The sequence below is a fragment of the Ambystoma mexicanum genome, chromosome 6p (genome assembly GCF_040938575.1).
Source record: "Ambystoma mexicanum isolate Mex_15411 chromosome 6p, UKY_AmexF1_1, whole genome shotgun sequence".
NCBI classification, from domain to species: Eukaryota; Metazoa; Chordata; class Amphibia; order Caudata; family Ambystomatidae; genus Ambystoma; species Ambystoma mexicanum.
In genome coordinates, this window is record NC_090935.1 from 153,034,572 (window position 1) to 153,057,473 (window position 22,902).

Below are 22,902 nucleotides of genomic sequence, written 5' to 3' on the forward strand. Positions count from 1 at the left end.
GTGTGGCTTAGCATCGTCTTGCTTCCACGGCGAGCGCGTTGCCACTGAGCTATCCTCCCGGCCCTGTGTAAGCCCTTCTGATGGGTCTGGTGGACTGTGATTGGCGGAATATTTGTGCAAGGTAAGGTGGGACATAGTTGGATATGTATTTGTGGATGATAGACCTAGTTTTAAAGAGAATTCTGTCCATGACTGGCAACAAATGGATGTTCTTTCTGGCCTCTGTTATGTGCTCTCTTTTAGGAATGTTAAGAGCTGCTGGGATGGCGTTTTAATTTCACTTGGAGGTACCTCACCTAACCCACCTTGTGCTACCTGTTTCCAATGATTTACCCTACACAAACACTGTCACTGGAACTCCCTAACCACAACTTGAAATCCCTCACCACATAATTGGGCTTCAAAACAGCTCATAAAGGACACCACCTCACATTCAAAGTTATACCCGAGTTGTCAGCTGGAATTTCCTTCCCACCCAGAAGCACTTCTTTTCTTGCACATCCATGTATACCAGGATTATCCTGTACTATATGTAAACCATTCATAATGACAATCCTGTCCCTTGTATGTTTCAATATTGTGTTGTCACAGCTACCAGATCAACAGAATACTCGAATTTAGGTTCTTTATTGGATAGAAATGCAGAATCCGAGCATTGCACTTGACTGGGCCCATTGGCTGACCTTTTTGAAGTAAATGGAACGTGACTACTTTTCATCAGATCCCTGGCTCTCTATCCTTGCTGCACTACTCTAAACAAGTCTGGCCTTTTCACACAAAAAATGCACTCATTCTCTGCAGTTGTGAGTGCCATGCACTTCCTTGGTGCCTTATAGAATATTTCTTGGCTTTGGTGTTCTCATCTGGATATCGCTTTGGACTTTTGAAGCAAATGGGACCATCACCCCTGGAGGCTTGGCAGTCTTGATGGGTTCCGACAGACTTTAACAGGTGGTAGGCCCTTGTACTAGCTTTCCCTCCCCTTTCGGTGGTGCAGGCCTAGTTTGGCAGCTTTCTCATACAAGCTTTACACTGCCTCCAGACTTCACCTCCATTGTATGTCTAGGCTCAGGCTGCATACACTAGTGGCTTCTGGTATTGCCTTTCGACTCAGTCTTTTCCTGCTCTTGCCACCTGTTTCCTCATTCTTGTCTGCCTCTTATTTAATCTTTTTTCTTTGGCCTCCTAGCGGTTCCACCACAGAAGTCATTCTTCGCATTCCCTCTACTTCCATTAAGGTCCCCTCCAACCTCCTGCTTCGTAGATTTCCTTTCTATATCCCGAACTCTCTTGTCCTCTTCTTCCCATCCACAGTTCTTTTTTCGACAACCTCTGCCTCATTTCTCTCTTTAGTAGTTAAGGCACATTATGGCAGTAAAGTTCCCAGAAAATGGTTCCAGAGTGAATGCCTCGTCCCAGTAGATGCAACGAGTCACCAGGACTTTGCAATAAGTCTGGACTGGACATGAGTGGCAAAAAACCCTAACCTGGATATGCCAGAACCACTGCACTTAGCAAGTATTGCCAAGAAAGGGCTTTAAAAATGGCAAATATTGTGGGAAAACTCTTTCAGCAAGTCAGCAGACCTGCCACTTCCAAGTTGCAGGAACAGGAAAGCAAGAGTGCAACAGGGGTAGAATAAATTCTAAATGCCCGAGGTAGGATTTAAACAAAAGACATTGGGCTTCCAATGCTGTAAAATGGCTTGGCCCCCTGGTGAAGCCACGACTAAAGTATAACTGCCACCAACCTACACACTAAAACCTAGGGAACCCGGGAGGCACCATTGGCTCCGAATGCCATAAGGGTGACCCAATGTCTTCTAATTTATGTTATTTATATAATGTTAAAAGGGTTGTAATGGCAGTGGAACTTCAGGAGAAGGCAACCTGGCCGCCAAAACGAGACCAAGGAAGCAGAAAAGACAGGGTAAGGGAGGGGGTGAAAAGTTTAGAGGCCCCAAAAAGTGCCCTTTAAATGCCGAAAATTGGAATTCTGACTTAACGGGTGAGTTTGTGGTGCAGTTTAATGTTCTGAGTCACTACTGTTGGTACTTAACCATGCTTGTAATATCCTGTTTAACTTTTGGTAACTTATTGATGTTAACTACTTGCATAGCATGCTGCTTACATTGTGTCTGTAGTTTGATTCATATTGTTTCCCTGGTTATGTAATACCTTAAAATATAAATAATATTTAAAAAAAATAGATCTCATGATAGTGGACGTTTACAACTAACCTTTGGGAGAGATAACCTGGCATATGGGTTTGAATGGCATTGTGAACAAGCAGCACAAGTTTAAATGACAAAATCAAGAGTTAACCAATGCACAACCTTAAGAACAGGAGTTGGTTAACTGGTTGTATTTTCTGTCTGAACTCATAAGTCAAGCTACAGAATGGAGAACTGCTGTCAAAGGAAGCAATGAGACCCTGAGACAGCCAGTCAGCACAGCATTTCCAAAATCACAACAAGAATGTCGCCAAAGACTGGTCAATCATGCAGAAGTCTGATTCAAGAATAAAATGATGAACTTCTCAAAGCAAAAAATAGTTGTACTGACTTGGGAACAGTCTTGATTAGGCTTTTGCAAGGTCAAACTAGATCCCCGACGGAACCCCAGTAACCATGCCTTCAGGGTCTTGACTGGGCCTAACCATGGAAAGCCGTGTGGAGACATGTTTGAACCAGACATCTACAGGAACGTTCATCCAGAGATTAGCATGAATTCTGTCTTAGTGTGATTCTGTTTACATTTGTGCTGAGACATTCAAGACTTGATGGCCTCCAAGCAGATCAACTGGTGCTGTAGATTCTGAATTGACATCAAGCTTGGATATAAATGTGTCGTCTGCATTCTAGTGAATAATGCCTACCCTACTGTAACCTTGGAAAATATAAGGGGTACGCTCTGGAACCATTTTCCAAGAAAGGATGTTTGCAAAAGGCATGAAATGATCTCTGAATAGTTATTTTAGCAGTGTTATGCAAGAACACCACAATGGCATACATACCCTCTTTAAGCAACTGCTGTGTTCCTAGCAGAATAAGTAAAGGAATGGTGTGATTGAGTTGAACATTAAAAGCTAATATAGGTTATTATCATGTTACTTTTTATGACTTCAGAACATGGATGAATATCCAGATTCCTGTTGCCATTGTTGGGTAAGATTCTCATCTCACTTATACATCTTCCTGACCTGTGTCAACCCCAGGACTTCTTGCTGGACTTCATGATTATTTTTCCCCTTTCACCTAGTCTTTTACTCGTTTTATGGGTGACCTTTTTATGTCTCTCCATAGTGTGTGATTGGAGTTATAGTTTCCTATAACATTGGACTGACTGTAAAGAACTATGTCAGCACACAGCATTTTAAATGCAGTGGCTTCCTTTTTAATTCTCTTATTATTTCTTGGGTGAACTACTGTTCCCAAGAAGTAAAGTGGGATTTTCATCTCCTTTACATTTATTTTAGTGAGCCTGCACACCTCACGTTATGTGGAGTGCTGGAGGGGATACAATGTATCTCCTTTCTTACATAGTTGCTAACGTTTTTTCAAGTTTACTTGAATAGCTGGTGACCGTGAAACTACTTTTATGACCTTTAGTCACTATTACTCGCAGGCTGTCAAATCAGCCATGGTAATGCACAAGAGGGCCAACATTCTGCTAGACTGGTGGGCTCTTTCTTTTTTCACCATTTCTTGTTTGCTTGTTGTTAGTTGGGTCTTCTTCTGCCATCCTAGGTGGGAAAGACCCTGGTTGAAGTTTTATCTTCGGGGGAATCCTTTGTATTCCCTGCAGAGGCTCCAGAGTGTCTGAGAAGGCTGGAAGTAAGAGAGGAGTCTACCCCTCCACAGCCCTTTTGTCTTTCACCTTGCCTAAAAGGTACCAGTTCCCACTGGGGGGCTGACTGTCCTAATTAGACAGCCAGACCGATCCTTTCTGTAAACTGCAGGCAGAGTTTGCAGGAGTTGTTCTGTAGTTTCTGAGAAAGACTCTGATTCTGGAAGCTGCTGACCAGTTTACCAATGGAGCTGAATCCGAAAAGGAAGATGAAGAAAAAATGTCTGTAGTGAATTCCAGCGACTGGAGAGCCTGCTGTGTAACTGGAGCCTGATGCAACTCTTCCTTCCAATCGACCTGGAGGTCCCAAATGCGGCGACTACTACCCAGAAGCTGGTGAGATCCACTATTTTCAAGAAGACCTGCAAAACGAGCCATCCCTTGACTTGCTTTGACCTTCCAGGGCTGTACACCGCCAATAACGTGGGCCTCAAGCCTGACCATGCAGTGCATGGTCTTCTGAAGTCTGAATCTGTCTGAAACTTTGGTGGACTCCTGCTGGACCTCCAGAGACACGTTTCGAATCCCTGAAGTCCCCTGAAGAGAATCCGACTGGTGATATTCGTTTATCTGGCTCCTGTAAAAAGGTGCCAAATCCACAGAGCTGTGAGAATCCGAGAAGAATCCATTGCTGGAAGCCTCCTCTGGCGACTGCTGCTGCAAGTTCCCATACAGTGTCCGTTTCTTTCGTCTCCAGACCAAGAATCCAGGGACCGGGTCATGTGCAGCTGCATCCGGAAGGCATCCACCCAGAAGCTATTCTTTTCTCCTAATATACTGTGTTGGCTTGTGTAATACTTACCTAAAGCCTTGTGTGAATCCTGTGAGGTGTAGTTGGTGATTAAGGTGTTTGGGATCTTGCCCATACCATTCGCCCAGGCCTAAAGCTGGGACACGTATAGGGAGCATTCTGGAAGTCCTTGAACACTTACGCTAACTCTGAAGCTAATACTTGTTAAAGAATATATCCTTTGACTATCCTGCAACTGAACCCTATCCTGAACTGCCTACAGCTGGCTCCTAGACTGCTAGGGTCCCTTTTCTACCCCTCAGATCACTCATGCTTAGAATATGGAAGGACTACAAAAGATAAGGCTTCTGTCTTGAAAAGCATAATAAGTGTAAAAGTACTTACTTCTAAACGAGTTGGTGTTGTAACTGTATCTCTTGAAGAGAATAAGTTACACAGTGTTACAAAAGCTATTACTTTTAAGTTGCTGATTGCTCCTTTAAAAAATATAAGTTACTTTCATTAGTTTGAATGGTGATCCACTTTTCTTAAAAGTAATTGTGTTGGTAATGTTTTATTATTCTTAACTGAATGTGTGTAAAAAGCTTACCAATAGGATTTACCTACCTTGAATAACTGATTGTCATTCTTTTTTTTTTAATAACATATTTTATTTATTTTATAAACGTAAACATATACATACAAGTTAATAACAAGTCATCGCTCGGGCATACAGGCAATCACTAAGCACAGCTCCTCATGCACATTGCAAGTTTCAGAGTTTTAGGTCCTTCATGAAATGGGTTACTAGGCGTCCAAATTATACATTGTGCAGATGAGTCTTCGCAGGACTCCAAACGTTTTGTGCTATTGGGTTTTGCTTTCCCTGATCTGCTTTGTGCATTTCTAAAACAGTCTTGGAGTTAATACTTGTCTTGGAGTTGCTGAAAAGTATATAGGTCCTTACTTACCTTGAGCTGCTTGCTGATTGCCTTTCTTAAAAATCTGCTAGAGTTCTTATTTAACTTAGAATTGTATAATACCCTTCTGAAAAGTATTATTGATCCAACTATCTATTCCTGGATTAGTAATAGTGTAAACGTTATGTACCGACCACCAAAGGGCGCGGAGATGAGCTCACGCATCTCCACACGTCTCCTCCAAAGGGCGCCGTATATGGGACCTGAGCCCCCCCCCCCCCCCCCCCCCCCCCAGACGACCCAGGAGTGATTCCCAGACCCCCACTGGGGTGTCCTGACAACGCGGGGCACCTGCACACCCCAAACCCGGCCCTCCGATGTGGAGCCGTCGCCGAGCTAGGAGCCGTTGAAGTTAGGAGGGAGGGAGAGCCCCGCCTCCCCAGTGCCGCGGCTCCATACAGACTCACTGGGAGCCGCGGCTCGTGCGAGGCCTGGATTTTCGCCGGACGGCGGGGGAGAACCTCCCCCTGCGATTTTGACCGCAGCTGCCTCCGCACACTATTGAGCCCGGGCGGGGACGCATTGCACCCCGGGCTGCAACGAAGCCGCACTTGGAGCCTGCCGGCTCGTGACCATCCCCACGAAAATAAGCGGGCGGGGGAGTTGATGTTGCCGTGAGGAGCCTGCGAGGGACAACGTGTGGCAGAACCGGACTGCCCCAGGAGGAGACTTTTGGCCCCCACTCCACCTATGGGGCATCTGAGAGCAACGGCCACCACACCCGAGCCCCCCCCCCACCCGCCGGTGGTGATCCGAACACGCAGGCACCCCCCCTGCATTAACCCTCCCACCCCTCCCATCACAGGTCCTCCCTGGACCGAAAGCCTGCACAGGAGACGGTCTGCGGAAGGAGTGCCCCAGTGCTCTAACCCCCATCGAGAGTCTAGAAGGCTCGCCCCTGGACTGCTGCTCCACAACACTGCTCGGCACCACAGCAGCTGGGGACCGTCGACCGGAGAAGAGCCCCCCCCCCCCCCCCCCCCTGAACAGTGAGTACTACCACGAAGCTGTAAGCCGGGCGCAGTCCCCCTGTGAGCCACGACAGAGCTAGTACCCGGCCCCCGCTACTTGGGAGACCGGGAGACTCTTCCTGCACGGGGGTAGTCGGGGAGTGAAGAAGTGGTCCGGATTGCAGGCCCGGGGGTAAGTCCTGGCTCGGAATTGGGAAACATCTGACTCCCACAGGGCTGAGGTGAACAGGGCTTGGGAAACGTGAAGCCTGTACACGATAAACTCCAAGCAGGCGGGATGTGATAGGGGAAGGGCTCCAACGCTGGCTGTCCAAAGAGACTTTCCACCCCACTCGACCTCCCCATAGCCCACTTCTCAGAGCTGATTTGCGGTCCGGCAATGGTGCCTACTGCGCTTGGATTCTCAGTGGGGGGCCTCGTAAAGTAGTGATGGCCCGGAGGTGCCCATGACCTCTTTGCAGAGGTTTCGGCGCCCGGCCCCTGGCTTCTCGACACTCCCTGAAATGGCGGCCCCGGTGCATCAGGAATCAACGGAAACCAGCACGGTCACTAAAGGCATGGCTGCCCTCCTTGAGGAGATCAGAGGATTCAGAGCGGATATTGCGGTACGACCAGGCACCCTTGATTTAAAAAGTCAACAAAAGAGACGACAGGGTACAAGCGTTAGAAAACAACACGGCCTCGAATGACATCTTGGAGACTCAATTTGACATGCGCTTGGCGGAGCTCGAGAGGAGAGAAGAAAAATGCTCCCTGAAACTTGACGACTTAGAAAACGGGGAACGCCGCTGTAACCTGCGTTTTTTGGGCTTCCCGGAACGGGGAAACACAGCTGGACATTATAAAAGCTGTCAACGCGGTGGTGGGATCACTCTTTGAAGGGACCAATACTAATGAACCAACCACCGATAGAGCCCATAGAGCAGGTGCAATCAACAGAGGCCCCAGGTCTATCCTCGTACGATTCCATTATTTTGCAGAGAAAAGCAAGATTCTTGAACTTGCTTGCAAGAAGGGCCCGGTGGATTGGGAGGGGGCCCAGATCTCGGTATACCAGGACCTTTCGGCCTTTACCCTGGCAAGATGTCGTCTCTGCTCCCCGCTGACGAAAATGCTTCAGACCAAGGGGGTCCGGTATAGGTGGGGGTACCCATTCTCACTTTCCTTGGAACTTGAGGGCTACAAATATGCTTTGGTCACGGAGGATGATATTCAATGGGTGTCGGGGGAACTCCTGGAAGATCCGAATATGGAGTTCATCGAGCAAGGCCGTGAGCGAACCCCGACAAGCCCCAAGGAGACCAGGGCTCCAAAGGAAAGGTGTAAGGTCCGGGGCCACAGGATGTTTAGAAGAGTGGCTCCAACATCCCCGGAACCACTTAACGCTTGAAGAGCCCCCGGGTGCTCTCCGATTTAAGCTTGTATTTGATCTTGGGAGTGGGGGTGCAATGTAATTGAATTCACGTTTTTTTTTTTTGGGGTCAAGGGTGTGGGGGGGCTCGTGTTGTTGTTTTTGACGAGATAATGAGCCCGGAGGGGAGGGACACTGGTGTCCTGGCTTAGCGACAGGATGAAGCTGCTAATCAACCAGGCGTTCAGGGAGAGGGGGGGGTGAAATGTTGGGGTTAGTTTATGGGGGTTTCAGTTGGGACACGCCAAGTTCTCTGGTCTACTTTGCAACCCTGGAATCTTCTCAGGACAGCAGTAAGGTGCGGAAGCACTGCGGGAGCGATGACATTAAGTACCTCATCGAGGGGACCATGTGCTTTTGCCTATGCTCTAATGGATGATCCACTCCAATTTTTGACAGTGGGGTCGTTAAATGTACGAGGGCTAAACTCTCCTACAAAAAGGTCATTGGTGGTGAAAGAATGTACGAGGCTCCGGCTTCATTTCCTATTTGTACAAGAAACCCACTGGGTTCGGGGTAAGGAACCGAAGCTCAGGGCGAAAACCATCGATCAGGTGTTTGTATCGTCCTTCTAGGGGGAAAAAACGTGGATTTGCTCTTTTGGTTTCTCCCAGGACCCATTTCACGCCCATAGCGCAGAAACCTGATCCGGAAGGACGATACATTATGGTTAAGGGGGGGAAGTGCATGGCCGCCTGTTTACCCTGGTTTGCATATATGCTCCGAACGAAGCCCAGGAGACCTTCTGGGAGGGGATGAGAGAGAAAATTATGGCATTTTCCGAGGGCACTTTTACTGGTGGGTGGGGATTTTAACATGGTTCTATGCCCCGAGAGAGATAGGAGGTCTGCCAATCCCTGTCCCGACTTGCGACTCCATAAAAAACTGGCAGACGCTTTCCAGGAAGTTAACGGGAATTTAGGCTTCAGTGACACGCATGCAATTAAACAGGGCCGGGAACCCGACTTCACCTTTTATTCTAAGCCACATGCCGCATTCTCCCGTATTGATTATATTTTGGTTGACCCTTCGAGGAGAGGTCACAGATTCGGGGGTGGAGATCGTCCCCTGGACGGACCATGACATGGTCAAGATAAGAATGGGTATTCCCACTGCTCCTTCGCCCGGATCCCAGTGGAGGTGCAATGACCTCCTTTTGCATGACAAAGAAGTACGTCAATCCCTCTTAGTGGCCATAGAAGATTACTTTTCTTTCAATGACAATGGGGAGGTCGGCGTTATGGGGGTTTGGGAGGCATTCAAGGGAACCATAAGGGGCACCCTTATTGGAATAGGAGCGAGAGAAAAGAGGGAGAGGGGACACGAGGAGAAGTTATTGCGGGAGAAGATCGACACCATTCAACCAGGTGGGAAATTGAAAACACAGATGTTCCCGGGCCAGTGGGAGGAATTACAAAGGCTGCGCTCTAAGTTAGCTGACCTTCTGGTGGGACAAGCTGAAAGAAAGCTTTCCTTCCTGAAACAGAAATATATGGAAAAGGGGGAGAAAGCGGATAAAATATTGGCTTGGAAACTTTGCGAGCTCAGAAACAGTAGAAGGGTGAATTCCATTTGCACCCCGGAAGGGGAATCTACAGTGAGAGATGGCAAGATAACTGAACAGTTCAGACGTTACTATGAGCACCTGTATTGCTCGGAATATGGGGGGGGGGCGGTGCCGAGATTGATAACTTCCTGGATTCCCTCCCAGTCCCGGGTCTCCTTCTCGATAAGGCAGAGTTATTAGAACTTCCCATTACCCCACAAGAAATAATAGACACCATATCCTCCTTGAAGAGCGGTACAGCGCCGCCTATCGGTCCACGCTGGCCCCGTTTATGGCCAAGATGTTTAACGCAGCATTGGAACAAGGCTCCCTCCCTCCCACGATGATGTCCGCTCTGATCATAGTGCTCTCCAAAGAGGGGAAAGACCCTTCGCAGTGCCAATCATATCGCCCTATATCCCTCCTAAGCACTGACGTTAAGATCCTGGCCAAACTTTTAGCAAACAGACTGGCGAAACTCCTCCCTACCCTGGTGCATGGAGATCAGGTGGGCTTTGTCCTGGGACGTCAGGGGTCAGATAACATACGAAAGACTCTGGATCTCATGCACGAGGCTTCACCGCAGGGGGTGGAGGGCTACCTTCTCTCGTTAGATTCAGAAAAGGCCTTCGACCGTGTCGAATGGCCTTATATGGGTAAAGTCCTTCGAAAAATGGGTCTGGGGGATTATTTCTGTAGGTGGGTTTCAGCGCTGTATAATAGCCCCTCAGCGAAAGTTCTGGTCAATGGCGGTACCTCGGAACCTCTGGCCCTTTCTAGGGGCACCCGGCAAGGATGCCCCCTATCGCCTCTTCTATATGCCTTGGCAATGGAACCTCAGGCTATAGCGATTAGTTGACCAAGAAATCACAGGGATAAGGTGTGGCGACTGTGAATTTAAACTCTCCCTGTTCGCGGATGATATCCTGGGTTACCTGAACAACCTCCAAGACTCCTTGCCCCGATTATTCGGGCTCATAAGTTATTTTGGCACCTTCTCAGGGCTTAAGATAAACGCGTCCAAATCTAGCATTATGCCCATGGGTCCCGGGGACATTGATATTGAGAGTAACTCCGAAATACTGGGAGTAAGAATAGAGCGGGTATCCACTAGATATCTGGGCACCACCGTTCCCAGAGTTCTGTCTCAACTTTATCAGTGTAACTTTCCGGGGATATTGGCTAAGATTAGTAGTGACCTTAAACGTTGGGCTCCCCTTACCCTTTCTTGGTTGGGGCGTATGGTTACAGTAAAAATGAACATCTTGCCCTGCCTTCTTTACCTCTTTGCAGCCCTTCCCGTGGTGATCCCTGAAGCCTTTTTTGAGGCATTGCAGTCCCGAGTCCTCCAGTTCATCTGGAACGGTAAAAGGGCAAGAGTCAAATATTCTACCCTGACTCTTCCAAAGTCTGATGGCGGGTTCGGTCTTCCGGACTTCAGGCTATACTACAAAGCGGCCGAGCTCCGGGTTATGATGGAGCACATGAGAGATGACTTGAGGACATATTGGACATATATCGAAGACGTCCATACACACCCGAAAAAAGTCAGGGATTTATTGTGGGCTTCCCCCAAAGCTCTTCCTGCCCACCTCCAAAACGCATCCCACATTAGCTGCCCTTTGGGCTGTCTGGAAACCGAACAAAGACAACATACAGTTGTCCTCCTGGCCGTCCCCTTTAACATCACTTTGGGGCCCTCCCATCAACTTAGGTGATAGGGGCTTTCGGGATACCCAATTATGGTCAGATATGGGCCTGGAGAGGGTTGCTCAACTCTCTCGCGAGGAGGGCTTCATAGAATACGACCAGCTGACCGAGGCACTGGGAGACAGCCCCCCCCCGATCTTTGCATACTTACGCTTGAAGGGAATCCTCACCCATCCCCGGTGGGCCGATAACTTTAAACGCCCCCTCACTCCCTTTGAAAGTGTCCTGGCCAAAAGTACATCCCGGAAAGGCTCTCTAGCTATGATTTATAACACGTTAACGGCAAACCTAGAGGGTAGGCAACCCTTCAAGCGAATCTGGGAAGAAAGGTTGGGCATGACGTTGGACGACCACACATGGAGGGCAATCTTTAAATCCATGCTATGGAACACAGCTTTAAAATGCTCCACTCATGGCATTGCCCCCCGGCCACCCTGTCCAGAATGTTTAAAGAGGTATCCCCTTTTTGCCCTAGGGCATGTCAGCAACGAGGCACTTGGTATCACATGTGGTGGGGATGTCCGGTTGTTCAGATGTTCTGGTCAGAACTACTCGGTTGGATCAAGGATATATAGGGGTATTGTCCGTCCCAACTTCCATTGGAAATCCTACTGGGTACTCCTATGCCGGAAACAGAACGGAGCGCATTTCCAAGGGTCATTGGGACCATGTTGAGAGCGGGGAGGTTGGCACTCGCCCAAAAGTGGAAAAGTGCTCTAACCCCATCTAAAGAGGAATGTCTCGGCAAACTTAGATCGATTTTCACCTATGAAAAGCTCACTGTAATAACGAACGACACCATGTCTGACTTTGTGCAGGAGTGGACTGCAGTCCTTCTCCACGATGACTGCATATCTATGCGTCTGTAAAGTACTGTCAATGACGTTTCCATTTTATGCCCCCCATCACCACTCCAGAGTCTCAGCTCATCTTCTAACCCATTGGAAGTCAGTTAGACCCCACTATGTCAAACTGTACGATGTATAGCAAAATGGTAACTGAATGATATCTCCGCAGCTTCTATAACCTGCAATGTCTCAAAACCTGGTATGTTTAAATGTTGGGGTGGGGGGTGGGAGTAAAAACCAAAAATATACTGACATTGGAGTTTGTTTGATGTAATGTAGGCAGAGAGTGCCTTTGCACCCTGCCTTATATGTATGATGTTATGATGTCAATAAAAACAAAGTTTAAAAAAACAAAAAAAAGCTATGTACCAACAGGTTATACTGACCTTTAATAGCTGCTTCTCTTCTAAAGCTGTAATACTGGGTTGTTTTTCCTAAACTGCTCTAGGGCTCTTCTAAAATATAGTGACTTTATAACTAAATGTTGCTATGCTAATTGTTGGTGCAAGCAACTACTAGTTAAACAGTGGGACTGTCCTTTCTCTTTAACAATTGTGGGCGTGAGGCACTACTTTTTAAGCAGTTACCCGAAAAAGTGTTGCTTATGTTTTTCTAATTGTGTTTATATAATTTGTTATAGCACTTAGCGTAGATTTATCTTGGCCTACGTGTTTAAACAAACCATTTATTTTTACAATACAAAGTGTTTCAGTGTTTCTTTGGACCATACTTATGCTACAATTTCTGTGTACTCTGAAGGCATCATGAAGTAGACACAGGCAACTGAGTAGAGTTGGGGGGGGGTGGTACAAACCTTTTATTAACCAAACCCTGGGATTGGAAACGTGCCTAACATTCCCTATGCTAAGGTGGGATTTCCCTACCTAAATGAAACTAATGATAGGATGTGTCAGGAAGTCCAAAACAAATGTCCGTCTGTTTCAAAACCTATACTTGCCCACACATCTAACTATATACACTGTGTAGAGATGTCAACATCAAATGAAATAAATTTCATTTATAAATAAATTTATAAATAAATTTGAAATAAATAAAAGAAGTTCAGAGCTTCTTCCAGCTCTTGGATGGAAAAGGGTTTTCCCTTCCCCCAAAGTTCAAGTAGTTTGCGTTATCAGATAGGAGTTCCCTTCCCCATGCTTTCAAATCTCTCAGGTTCTCAAATAAAACGCTCTTCCAGATCTCTCAATGTTCCAAACAACACAACTCATGGGGATGTTCACCAGCTCTTCTGGTTTAGTCATCTTTCACAAAGTTATAGATTTAAATTCCTTAATTTCAGTTCAAATATATCTTCTTTGATTTGATTCAATCACAAAAGTGGCTTCTCCTTAGGTGGATGCACTCGGTCTAGGCGCAGTTGTCAGACCACACGGTCCACCCATTACAGGTCACACAACCGATACACGTTAGTTAGATTGGCTTTATATGCTTTTTGCCACAGTTTCAGCTTTTCAATAAGGCTTGACTTTAATGTTCATTTATATATTTTTGATACTTTGTTATATCTAGCTTTATCACCATTCACTTGTAGCCTTTTGCTTACAAAGATCACTATAAGCATCCCAGTACCCTTTCCTGCTGGGAATCTGTCTGTTATTGCTCCTTCACCCAAGCAGTTAAGCTTTCCAGTATACTCTCCTGCTAGGAGAATGTGTTCAATATTTCTTGATTCTTGGCAGTGCTTGTTTGCCTTTTTGAAAATGTTCCTTACAACCATTCATTCCTTTCAATACTAACTTGCTTCTTTGAAAAATGTTCATGAGTATTGGCAGTGCCCCTTTGCCTTTTCCCTTCTTGAAAATGTTCATTATAACAATTCATTCCGTTCATTGATAACTCTGCTTTTAATAGCAGTTATTGGTCCTCTGGTTTCGGACCTTTACTTATTATGCACTTTCCCAGCTTGTGCTCTTCATTTGACTCACCCCAGGGTCCCCCTGCCTTCTGGACAGACTCGCCGGTTTCCAATTTGGTGTCAGTTGGCTTTTGTATGGCACTGGAGAACCTCCTTTGGCTCTCTCTGCCTTGCGCCACCTTTCCACAGCCTCGGGCACCTCCTCATAGGACCTCGCTTCACCCTGCTGCCTTGCCTTGGGCACCAGTAAGCACTGTCTTCGAGATCCTGCAGCTGCGAATGCCCAGCAAGTTTCTCTCCGCTCCCGGTGTCTGCGTAGCTTCCCACAACGCTGGTTCCACTTCTCCCGGCTTGCTCACGACTCTCGACCTGGCTTCACTCCAGTTCCGCTCATCCATTTCTTCAGCCTCTCCAGGTCTCTTCACGTGTCCCATCGTGTTTGCACAGGGAAACGGAAGTCTCTCGCTTGCCATTGCATCCTAGATTTAAAGTTCACAGCATCAATTACGATGTCAGAAAGACTAGACGCTCAGTGTCAAACCAACAGTATTTTTTCCGTGTTTGATGGCTCTTCCTCGTCTCAATACCAAAGTGATGTCCATGTATGCGAGAGTCATTTATAAAGAGGATGCATGGTTCTGTGGTGTCTCTTCCTCGTCCCAGTACCTGATGGATATCTACTGAGAAATGATGGATGGGAAAGATAGGCTAGGGACTGACGGTAACCTACAAAGGCCTGGGGGATTTTTGGTTAACTGGAAAAGGTAAATGGGGGGGGGGGTGGGGGATACTATGTCTCACCCAAGGGTGCCTCATCTCAACTCCCCAAGTCTCCTCCACCCTGGTGATCCTCCCTCGCATATCCTCCCCTAGGGCGGGAGCGACGGCCTTTCCCTGGCCACCTGGGAGGAGGATATATTGGGGAAAGAAGTGAGGATGCCCTCAGATTCCTCACAGTACCAAGCTAGAGCCCCCTCTCCCTCCTAAGGTAAGCCTGGCTGTGCTGTCTACGCTACCAAAGGTTCTCAGGTGGTACAGCCTTATACTAAGAATGAGGTTTTGTAATGCCTCAGATATGGTTCCATGAAGCCCTTAGTTGGACTTTAGAAAAACTGTCCTAACAGTCATTAACCACATTTTACAGTACATTGTTGCTTTTTGTGTGCTTCCTCATAGGTAATCCTGAAGGGCAGCCGGGAGCGGAGCACTGGGGCTACAGGAGTTAATTCTGATTCGTCTCGTTCTCATGCCATTATTCAGATTCAGGTGAAAGACTCTGCATGCAGAATGTTTGGACGGTAAGTAGCAAAGATCCAACTTGTAGCAGCCTTCAACCTGAACATAAAATTTGACATTTGACTCCAGGAACTGATTGCAGAAATGTCTAGATCAATTAATTTCTGGACTTGATAATGCCAGTCACATTGAGATATGCTTGAGGGCAAGTTTTTAGAAATGTTATTTTTTCCACATCTGGCCCCTTAATATGATCTATCTGAAAGACAAAGTAATGCAGTTTTTGGTTTCTCATAACCACAGTTTCAAGGTTCTCATGACATGGGGCTAGGATCGGCTTCTCATAATGCTCTTATGTCTTCGGTCGTTAATGTACAACAGTGGGGGATTGAGAAGATAGATATATATATATATATATATATATATATAGGAAAATCAATTTGGTACTCCCAACTCTGAGGGTCAGCCGCTTCTCCAAGCAGAGAGTTGGGGGAAGGTCTATCTCCTCGGCTGTAACAACCTCCCAGCCTCTATCAAACTTGTACAGAAACACCTCCCGTTCCTTTTCGCTTCCGCCTTTTCTCTTCCTTATCCCTGCTGATGCATCTGACTGCTCTGGGCACTGCTCACCTGGTCACCCTCTGAACTCGGGGCCAGCCTTCTGCATGTCCATTTGCCCCTCTTGCTGCCTCCGGGCTCCCCGGCGCTTAAGGCTCTGTATCTGCTACTCTACAGTGCCTTCTCTCTACACTTATGAGCCACCCGCTGGCTGAACCTGTGGGTTAACTGTACTCCCCACCCCCCCCCCTTGCTCTTCCGCCTGGCACTTCTCCCCTTCCTTTGCACAATCTGAATGACACAAGGCCTAGTAAGATCGTTATTTTGTCCTCCCTTTGTTTCCCCCCTCCTTGTCTTGTCGAGCCTAGAAACACAGGCACGGTATAAATGCCATATATCATATCATATAACCACTCAGGTATTGAGACGACGACGAGGAGGAGGAGGATGAGGGAAAAAGTTGCTCGAAGTACTAAATTCAAACTAGTTGTTTTTTCAATCCTTCAGTACGCAGGACATTTAAAGATGGCACTATGGGAGCAAGCAGTGCAGGAGAGAATGTTAAATCCCATGCTGAGGCTCAAGAACGCAAGACAGTGGAAAGTCTGAACGCTGGCAGCCTCGCAGGAGCTCCTGGATGTACGGGTGCTCAAGGAAACCACTTTCTCCTGTCCGGGGGAAAGAGGAAAGCTGGCGTGTGAGTGCAGATCCGCACAGGATGCTGGAAGAACGTCCGCACAGTTCAAACTGGAAAGCGGGTGAAGGACCCACACCACAGAGATGAAAGGGTTGCCGAAAGCAGCTGTGGACCCTGGAGCATTCCGACAAGTGTGCCAACAAGTGTTTGAATGGCACAAGATTGCTGATGCAGAAAATATCCAAAATGTGTTTGAATGCAGGCTAGGCAAAGTACAAATTTAACACCCAATAAGAAGAGAAGAATGTTTGAATGCAGACAAGACAAGGTACAAAGGAAAACCCCAATTAAATACAGATGCATCAAGTGCTAGTGTGGGGAGGAAACGTTATCTGATAAGATGAATATTTGAATGCAGACAAGGAAAAGTATAAAGGCAAACCCCAATCAAGTGCAGATGAATGAGATGCCAATGTGGGGAAGACATCTGAGCTGAGCAAAGGTTACCATAGACCGGTATAACCAAAGAACTCTGAAACACATAAGAAGTCCTGGCACTTAAGTGCACCAGGCAGCTGAAGTTAAATAAAGATACCTGGCAGTGGAGTATACCAGGCAATCAGCAAGAAATACTACAGAAAGAAAGATACAAAACATACTAAATTGTATAGACTTTGTGAGTCTAGTGAAGACACAGAGGAACTGAGACATTATTTTGCCAACCTATCTAAAAATCCAGGCGAAGGGGCTGGTGGAGTACCCTCTGGAGCCAAGGGGCTTTGCCTTGGAGAACATGTTTGTTTAAGTAATTCGTACAATTTTGATTTGAACACTTTCACCAGTATCCAGTTAAAGCCATTTCCTTGCACCCTTTTGTTTTGTAGTGTGAGGGTCAGGATAGGACGTTATGGAGACGAGGACAGCTTTTCAGTTAATGGATCCTGACACAGACAGATACTTAGTTTTTGGTTTCTAGGTAGGGAAGATGGCGTTTTCCCAACCCATTTTTTATTTAATACATGTCTTTAACAAAAAACATGACAACTTGTGTCCACCTTTCATTTCTAACCCCTTACAGTAAGTACATAGTAGCCTGCACTACTATATGCAGTGTCGTAAAGACACATCTCAACCCTCGTACATATGAAAGTCTCTAGAACTGGTGGCAAGCACCTAACACTTATGGCAGGGCATGGGCTTAAAAATGGAAATGCAATTTTATCCTGAGGAAAAATGTATTTACAAACCCTAAGGGCTAAAACACAATTCACCAATACATAATGGACCTCCTCGGGCCTTATCACTGTATTAATGCCCAGTTGCTCAGAACAATACATTAAAACCACATAGGGGAGAAAGCCATGGTGAACCTTAGCAAAAGCCTTCCAAGAATCAATAATCAAAAGGCAGTCGCCGTTGTATGAATTAAGGGAGCCAATAGCAGCCATAGGCATAGTCGGGACCATTTACAGCTTGGAAGCAGATAGTGGAAGGTGAAGCAAAAAATAAGGGGCATGGATCAGCTAGGGGCAGCTGAATCTTTCTGGTGGTTGATCTTAATGTGATGGGTCGATAAACGAGTACATGGAGCAGCATTTGATAGTAGCATCAAAAGCACATGGGCGTGGCCAAAATACAAGCAGTTGGGAAAGGAGGAGGATGAGTGTTAAAACCGATTTTTCAAGGTGGCTTCTCATAATCTATTTATCCAGAATTCTGAGAGGCCACCCTAGTATAGTGAAGTGCGAGAAGACAGTGATGTTTAGCCAAACTGAATCAAGGTAGGAAAGTGGCTCAGTAAGTCTTAGACTCGGGAGGGTTTGAGGGTGGTCTAGAGATACAATGAGGCATACACAGACCACTCCAATAATTCAAATTTGACAAAAGCTGTACAAAAATATACAATTCTTTATTAGGTCTTTGAATACACTCTGTGCAATTAAAACCTCAGGTAAGTATTGTCACGCAGATATACATTCACTGTTTGGGGGCTCTGCTAACAGACCGCCAACACATCACAAACAGTTAGACCATTGTAATCAGTGTTAAAGGCAAATACGTTACGTTATCTGTGATGGATAAATACATTATAAAAAAACTGTTAGAACACCCACATTAGAACCTAGTTCCAGGTCCCTACTTCATAATCATTCATGCACTCCTCGGAGATGGGGCCTAGTGCCCAAAAGTCATCAGTTCCACCTTTTTCACTTTGGAGAGAGTAGGAGGGTTTACTATAGGATTCGGGAACAAGAGTTAGCAAAGCTAACTGTGGCACGTAAATTCGAGAAACAGAAAAACAAGCTAAGTAAAGATCTTGCTGGTTTCTCTCTCCATCCAACCACTCTAGGGGAAGCCCAGAGCAGGCTCCTTAACCAGACCATCAACACTCTTAGTTAGGGTTAGAACTTTGCACCCATATAACCCTATGTCTGTGGGGGCAGGAATTGGTATGCGAATTCACACCCCTTACGCCGATTTCTCCTGCAACCACTTTATGGGTTTCTGAATCTGCTGGGCCCACTATCTTCAAGGCTTGGTCCAATCAAGGGCGGTCCAGCGGCTGTGGGTGCCGACGTCACTTTGGGCATCTGGTTTTGGTCCAGCTCGTCAGCCTTTTTGGGGTCTGACAAGATAGTAATGAAGACTAGACAGCTAGATGCCCTCGGAATGATAGGTTGAAGACCTCCACAGAGGGGACCTCCAGGATACAAAGAAGGTGGGTTGCAGCCATGGTCATTACGATCATGCGGCGTCTGGCGATCCTTGAGGCAAGAACAAAGAACATGCCCTACCCGGTTCCTCTTCTGTCAGGCAGGGAACAACTGCACGGGAATGTACTTTGTCGCACAAGTTCAAGATCTGCAGAGTTCCAAGGCTGAACTTAGAACGGCAACTGGTGCAGCGAGGTAGGCCAGTAGAGAGATGGTGTATCCACTATGTGGTCACGCGCACTTCTGAAGTCTCATCAGGCCCAGATCCTCAAGGGGTTGGGACAGGTTGTTCCCACCAATCCAGGGTTCGAAGTATCGACTGAGGCCTTTTGGAGATCTGTATAGAGGAACATGGCTTCCCTGGAGCTTGTCTTGAGGTGATGCTGGTTGGCTGCACTGGCCGTCCATGGATGTCAGTGGGCTGCACTTCTCTATAAGGGTCCTAGCTCCTACGATGATCTGTCAAATGCCATCAGGAGTCCTCTTTTTATCCAGGATTTGGACTGGAGTCGCCCCCTTGCCAACCACTGGTAAGGATCTATACCATTTAAACTGGCAGGTGTTGTGCAATCATGGACTGTCTCTGGCCAACACATCTTTCTAGCAACAGGCACACTTTGGACTGGATGTGGACACTGATCTCTCTTTCTCTCTCTTCCCCCCCCCCCCCCCCCCGCCAAAATTGTTTAGTCATACCAACACTTGGCCCCCTGGGTTTACCACAGGATTACAAGTGGTGAAAGGGCAGTGTTTTGATGGAATTATTGTGAGCAGTAATTCTGCTGTGAAAATTACAACATTTATTGGCGTTAAAGTGTAGGATTTTCCTCCGGCATCAAGATAGATTTAAATCCTCCACTTCAAGGCAACATTTGTGGTTTGGTGGTGCTGTAATTGCAGCAGTTATTCCACACCTGGAAATAAAGTGTTGGTATATGTAAAGACCGGTAGGGGGTGTCTGTACTTCTGCTCTCTATATGGTAGAGGAGAGGCACAGAAGACCCCAGCCAAGATTCTCTATTATGGTAGCAATGGACGAGCAATCAAGGCCTAGCTTCTCAGGAGGTGATGCAGGCTGGTTCTTAAGTACAGTGTATTCCTCAAGCCCCCACAAAGGAATGTCCACACACTGTATTACTGAAAACACAGTCTTTATATAATTAATTCAAAGGTTATGTACACTTATCACAATAACGCACCTTGTGCTCAGGAAAATCAATAGTGGTAAATATCTACAATTCTAGAGTGGTACCACTAATATTAGACCTCATTAAAGTGCATCCACAAAAATGTCACACAGATCAATAAGTGAAACCAGCAATAGAGAGGAGAGAGAAAATAAGGTGGTTGAACAATAGGCAAAATACTGGCCCCTAACACTAGACACAGTTCTGTGTGGAGATCCCCCCACCTGGGCAACCTGTAAAAGAAAGAGATCTAACACAAGCCCAGTCCATATGTTGTTCAATAGTCTTATTCTCTCCTACAATGTTTTTACCCCCCCAATGTACCTGGTGGAGTCGAGTTCTTCGAGGAGGCGTCGACGGATCCTTCTTGAGCGACCCCCTTTCAAGCGGGAGTCACGGATCGTCGAGAGGCGTCGAGAAACGTCGAAGAACTCGGGGTTCGGCGACGGGGAATCGACGGCCCTTCTTGAATGCCTTCCCTTTCAAGCGGGAGGCACGGGGCGTCGAACGTCCGTCGACAAACGAGGTAGAACGATGTCGAAGAGGCGGCAGCTTCGTCCGAGCGGTGCTCGTCGGCGTCCTGCAAGGCGGAGGTGTGCGGGGCACCTCGATGACAATAGTTCTGGACCCCAAAGATTGTAGAGACGGAAGCCCAGCGAGGGCGTCGGGTCGTCCGAGTCTTTGAGGTCGTTGGGTGGCGGGAAACCCACCGGCAGGTTTCTCCTCGGCGCGTTGGTCGTCCTCGACTTTCTCCGGCAGGATAAGCGGTCGACTATGCGGTCGAGAGAGTCCTTCGATTGAATGTTCTTAGGCAAAGGAGCGGACGGCTCCGGTCGTCGGCGGCACAGCGTCAAGTGGTTCCCACGGCTGGGCAACACAACTTCGACGGGCCTCCAGCGGTTTCACAAACCTGCGAACCCTGGTCGACGGCAATGGACTTCGTCGATGTCCGGGTGCTTCACTTCGATCTCCTCGGCGGTCCCGTCTCGGGTCGGCAGCCTTTCGAGGGTCTGTCTTCCAGGGCACTTCGGCGAAGATGGAGCGGTGCTCGATGGTCCCTCGGAGCACGGGAAGAGGGCGCCTTACCAGGTCCTCTCTCGGGTCAGTCTTCGACGATTTCGACAGCCTTCGGATCGGTCGAAGCAAATGCCACAGCAAGTCTTCTTCTTCCAGCTGGACGTCGAGGATCAGCAGTTCCAGTTACTCTTAGAGTGGAGACTCAGCTCCAGGATGCTTCTGAACGTTCCTGAACGTTCCTGAACCTCCTGAACAGTGGTGAGAGGTCCCCAGATATACTATTCTGTCTCTCATCCACACTGCTGGCCTACACTCAGCAGCCAATCATACAGAGGGGCATTCATGCAGTCAGTCAGCCAATCAGGCACACAGTGCATTCAGGCCACACTCCTCCCTTTCAGACACTCACAACAAGGAATGTGGATTGGGACAAGTACCCAGCCATTCAACACTACACACTGCATTCAGGCCAGTTTCGGGCAGGGTTGTCTCAGTCTTTGTCTCTCATGCCAGAAACCAGACAACCACAACAAGGAATGTATATTGGTCACACACTCCATTCACCCAGGTCCCACCCACAGGAGGTACCCACAACATACAGTCACTGGGAAGGCTCCAGTCAGTCTAGCTGGGCCTTCACAACAACACCATATATGGAACTTCCACCCAACAGCCAGTCAGGGGGAAGGGACAGAGTCAGGGCTTCCCAGGACTTTGGGAAAAACAAGATAACAGGCAATAGAAAGCAAGAGGCCACAGGGGCCATCTTGTTTCCTATCAGGAATCAACTGATTCCAATGGCAGGGCCTGGGTATCCCAAAATGGAGGACACCCAGAGCACCTGTCAAATTCAGCATGGAGCTGCCACCAGCCCATACCCTGCTCTGTGGGCCACCCACAGGTGCCCAAAAACATACACTAGGGGCACAGGGTTGTACCCCTACCCAGGGGTGCTATAAGGGTATCCCATGGGTCTGTTCACCAAACCAAAAGAGAGAGCTGCACTGCCAGGAGTCCCACATGGACTCCTGGGCAGAAAACATGACAGAACACACGATAAAAAGCAATAAGGGACAAGGATTCAGAGGCTCTGTCCCTCTGATGCATTTCCAGCATCACAGTATAGAAATTGCTGCCACCTTTTTACTGCACTGCCAAACTTGTAATGAGACACTTTGTGCCTGCAACATTAAAGATGCAAAAGAAAAATAACAGGACACAAAGTATCCCTACCGCACTTGACAGTAAGGTAATGCCTACAGTTTAGAAATAACAAGAATCCACTAAGGGAGACGGGTCTCCCAGTACTGACAGTCTCCCCATGAAAAGTGAGCAAATGTAAGTAAGGCTGAGGGCTTTACTTTACTCCAGAAGTCAGGTCAAGATGCAGACAATAGCATAAAGATGCTGTGTCCCATTGAAGCCTATTGGAGAAAGCAGCAAAAAGCCAATCTTTCCTAACAAGTTTGCACATCTCAAAATAATCCTTCTTTGTGAATGCTTTTTGTAGCAAGTTGGATGAAGACTTGTGGTATAAAGCTGCTTCTACACATGTCCTCTAGAGAAGCAGTCATGGTTTACACAAAGTTGTTTCCCGTTGTTCAATGCTTTGTAGCTCTTAGGTGCCAGGCCC

The 22,902-nt window shown here is 47.2% G+C and overlaps 1 protein-coding gene across 2 annotated transcripts in view; it reads left to right on the top strand.

Moving 5' to 3' along the window:
- The window catches only part of KIF24 (kinesin family member 24), a 332,455-nt gene that overhangs the window by 100,803 nt on the left and 208,750 nt on the right, over nt 1-22,902 (top strand). For both annotated transcript variants that reach the window (XM_069626841.1, XM_069626840.1), the window contains exon 7: nt 15,097-15,218. In XM_069626841.1, the coding sequence (XP_069482942.1) occupies nt 15,097-15,218 (122 nt within the window). The remainder of the gene's footprint in view (nt 1-15,096; nt 15,219-22,902) is intronic.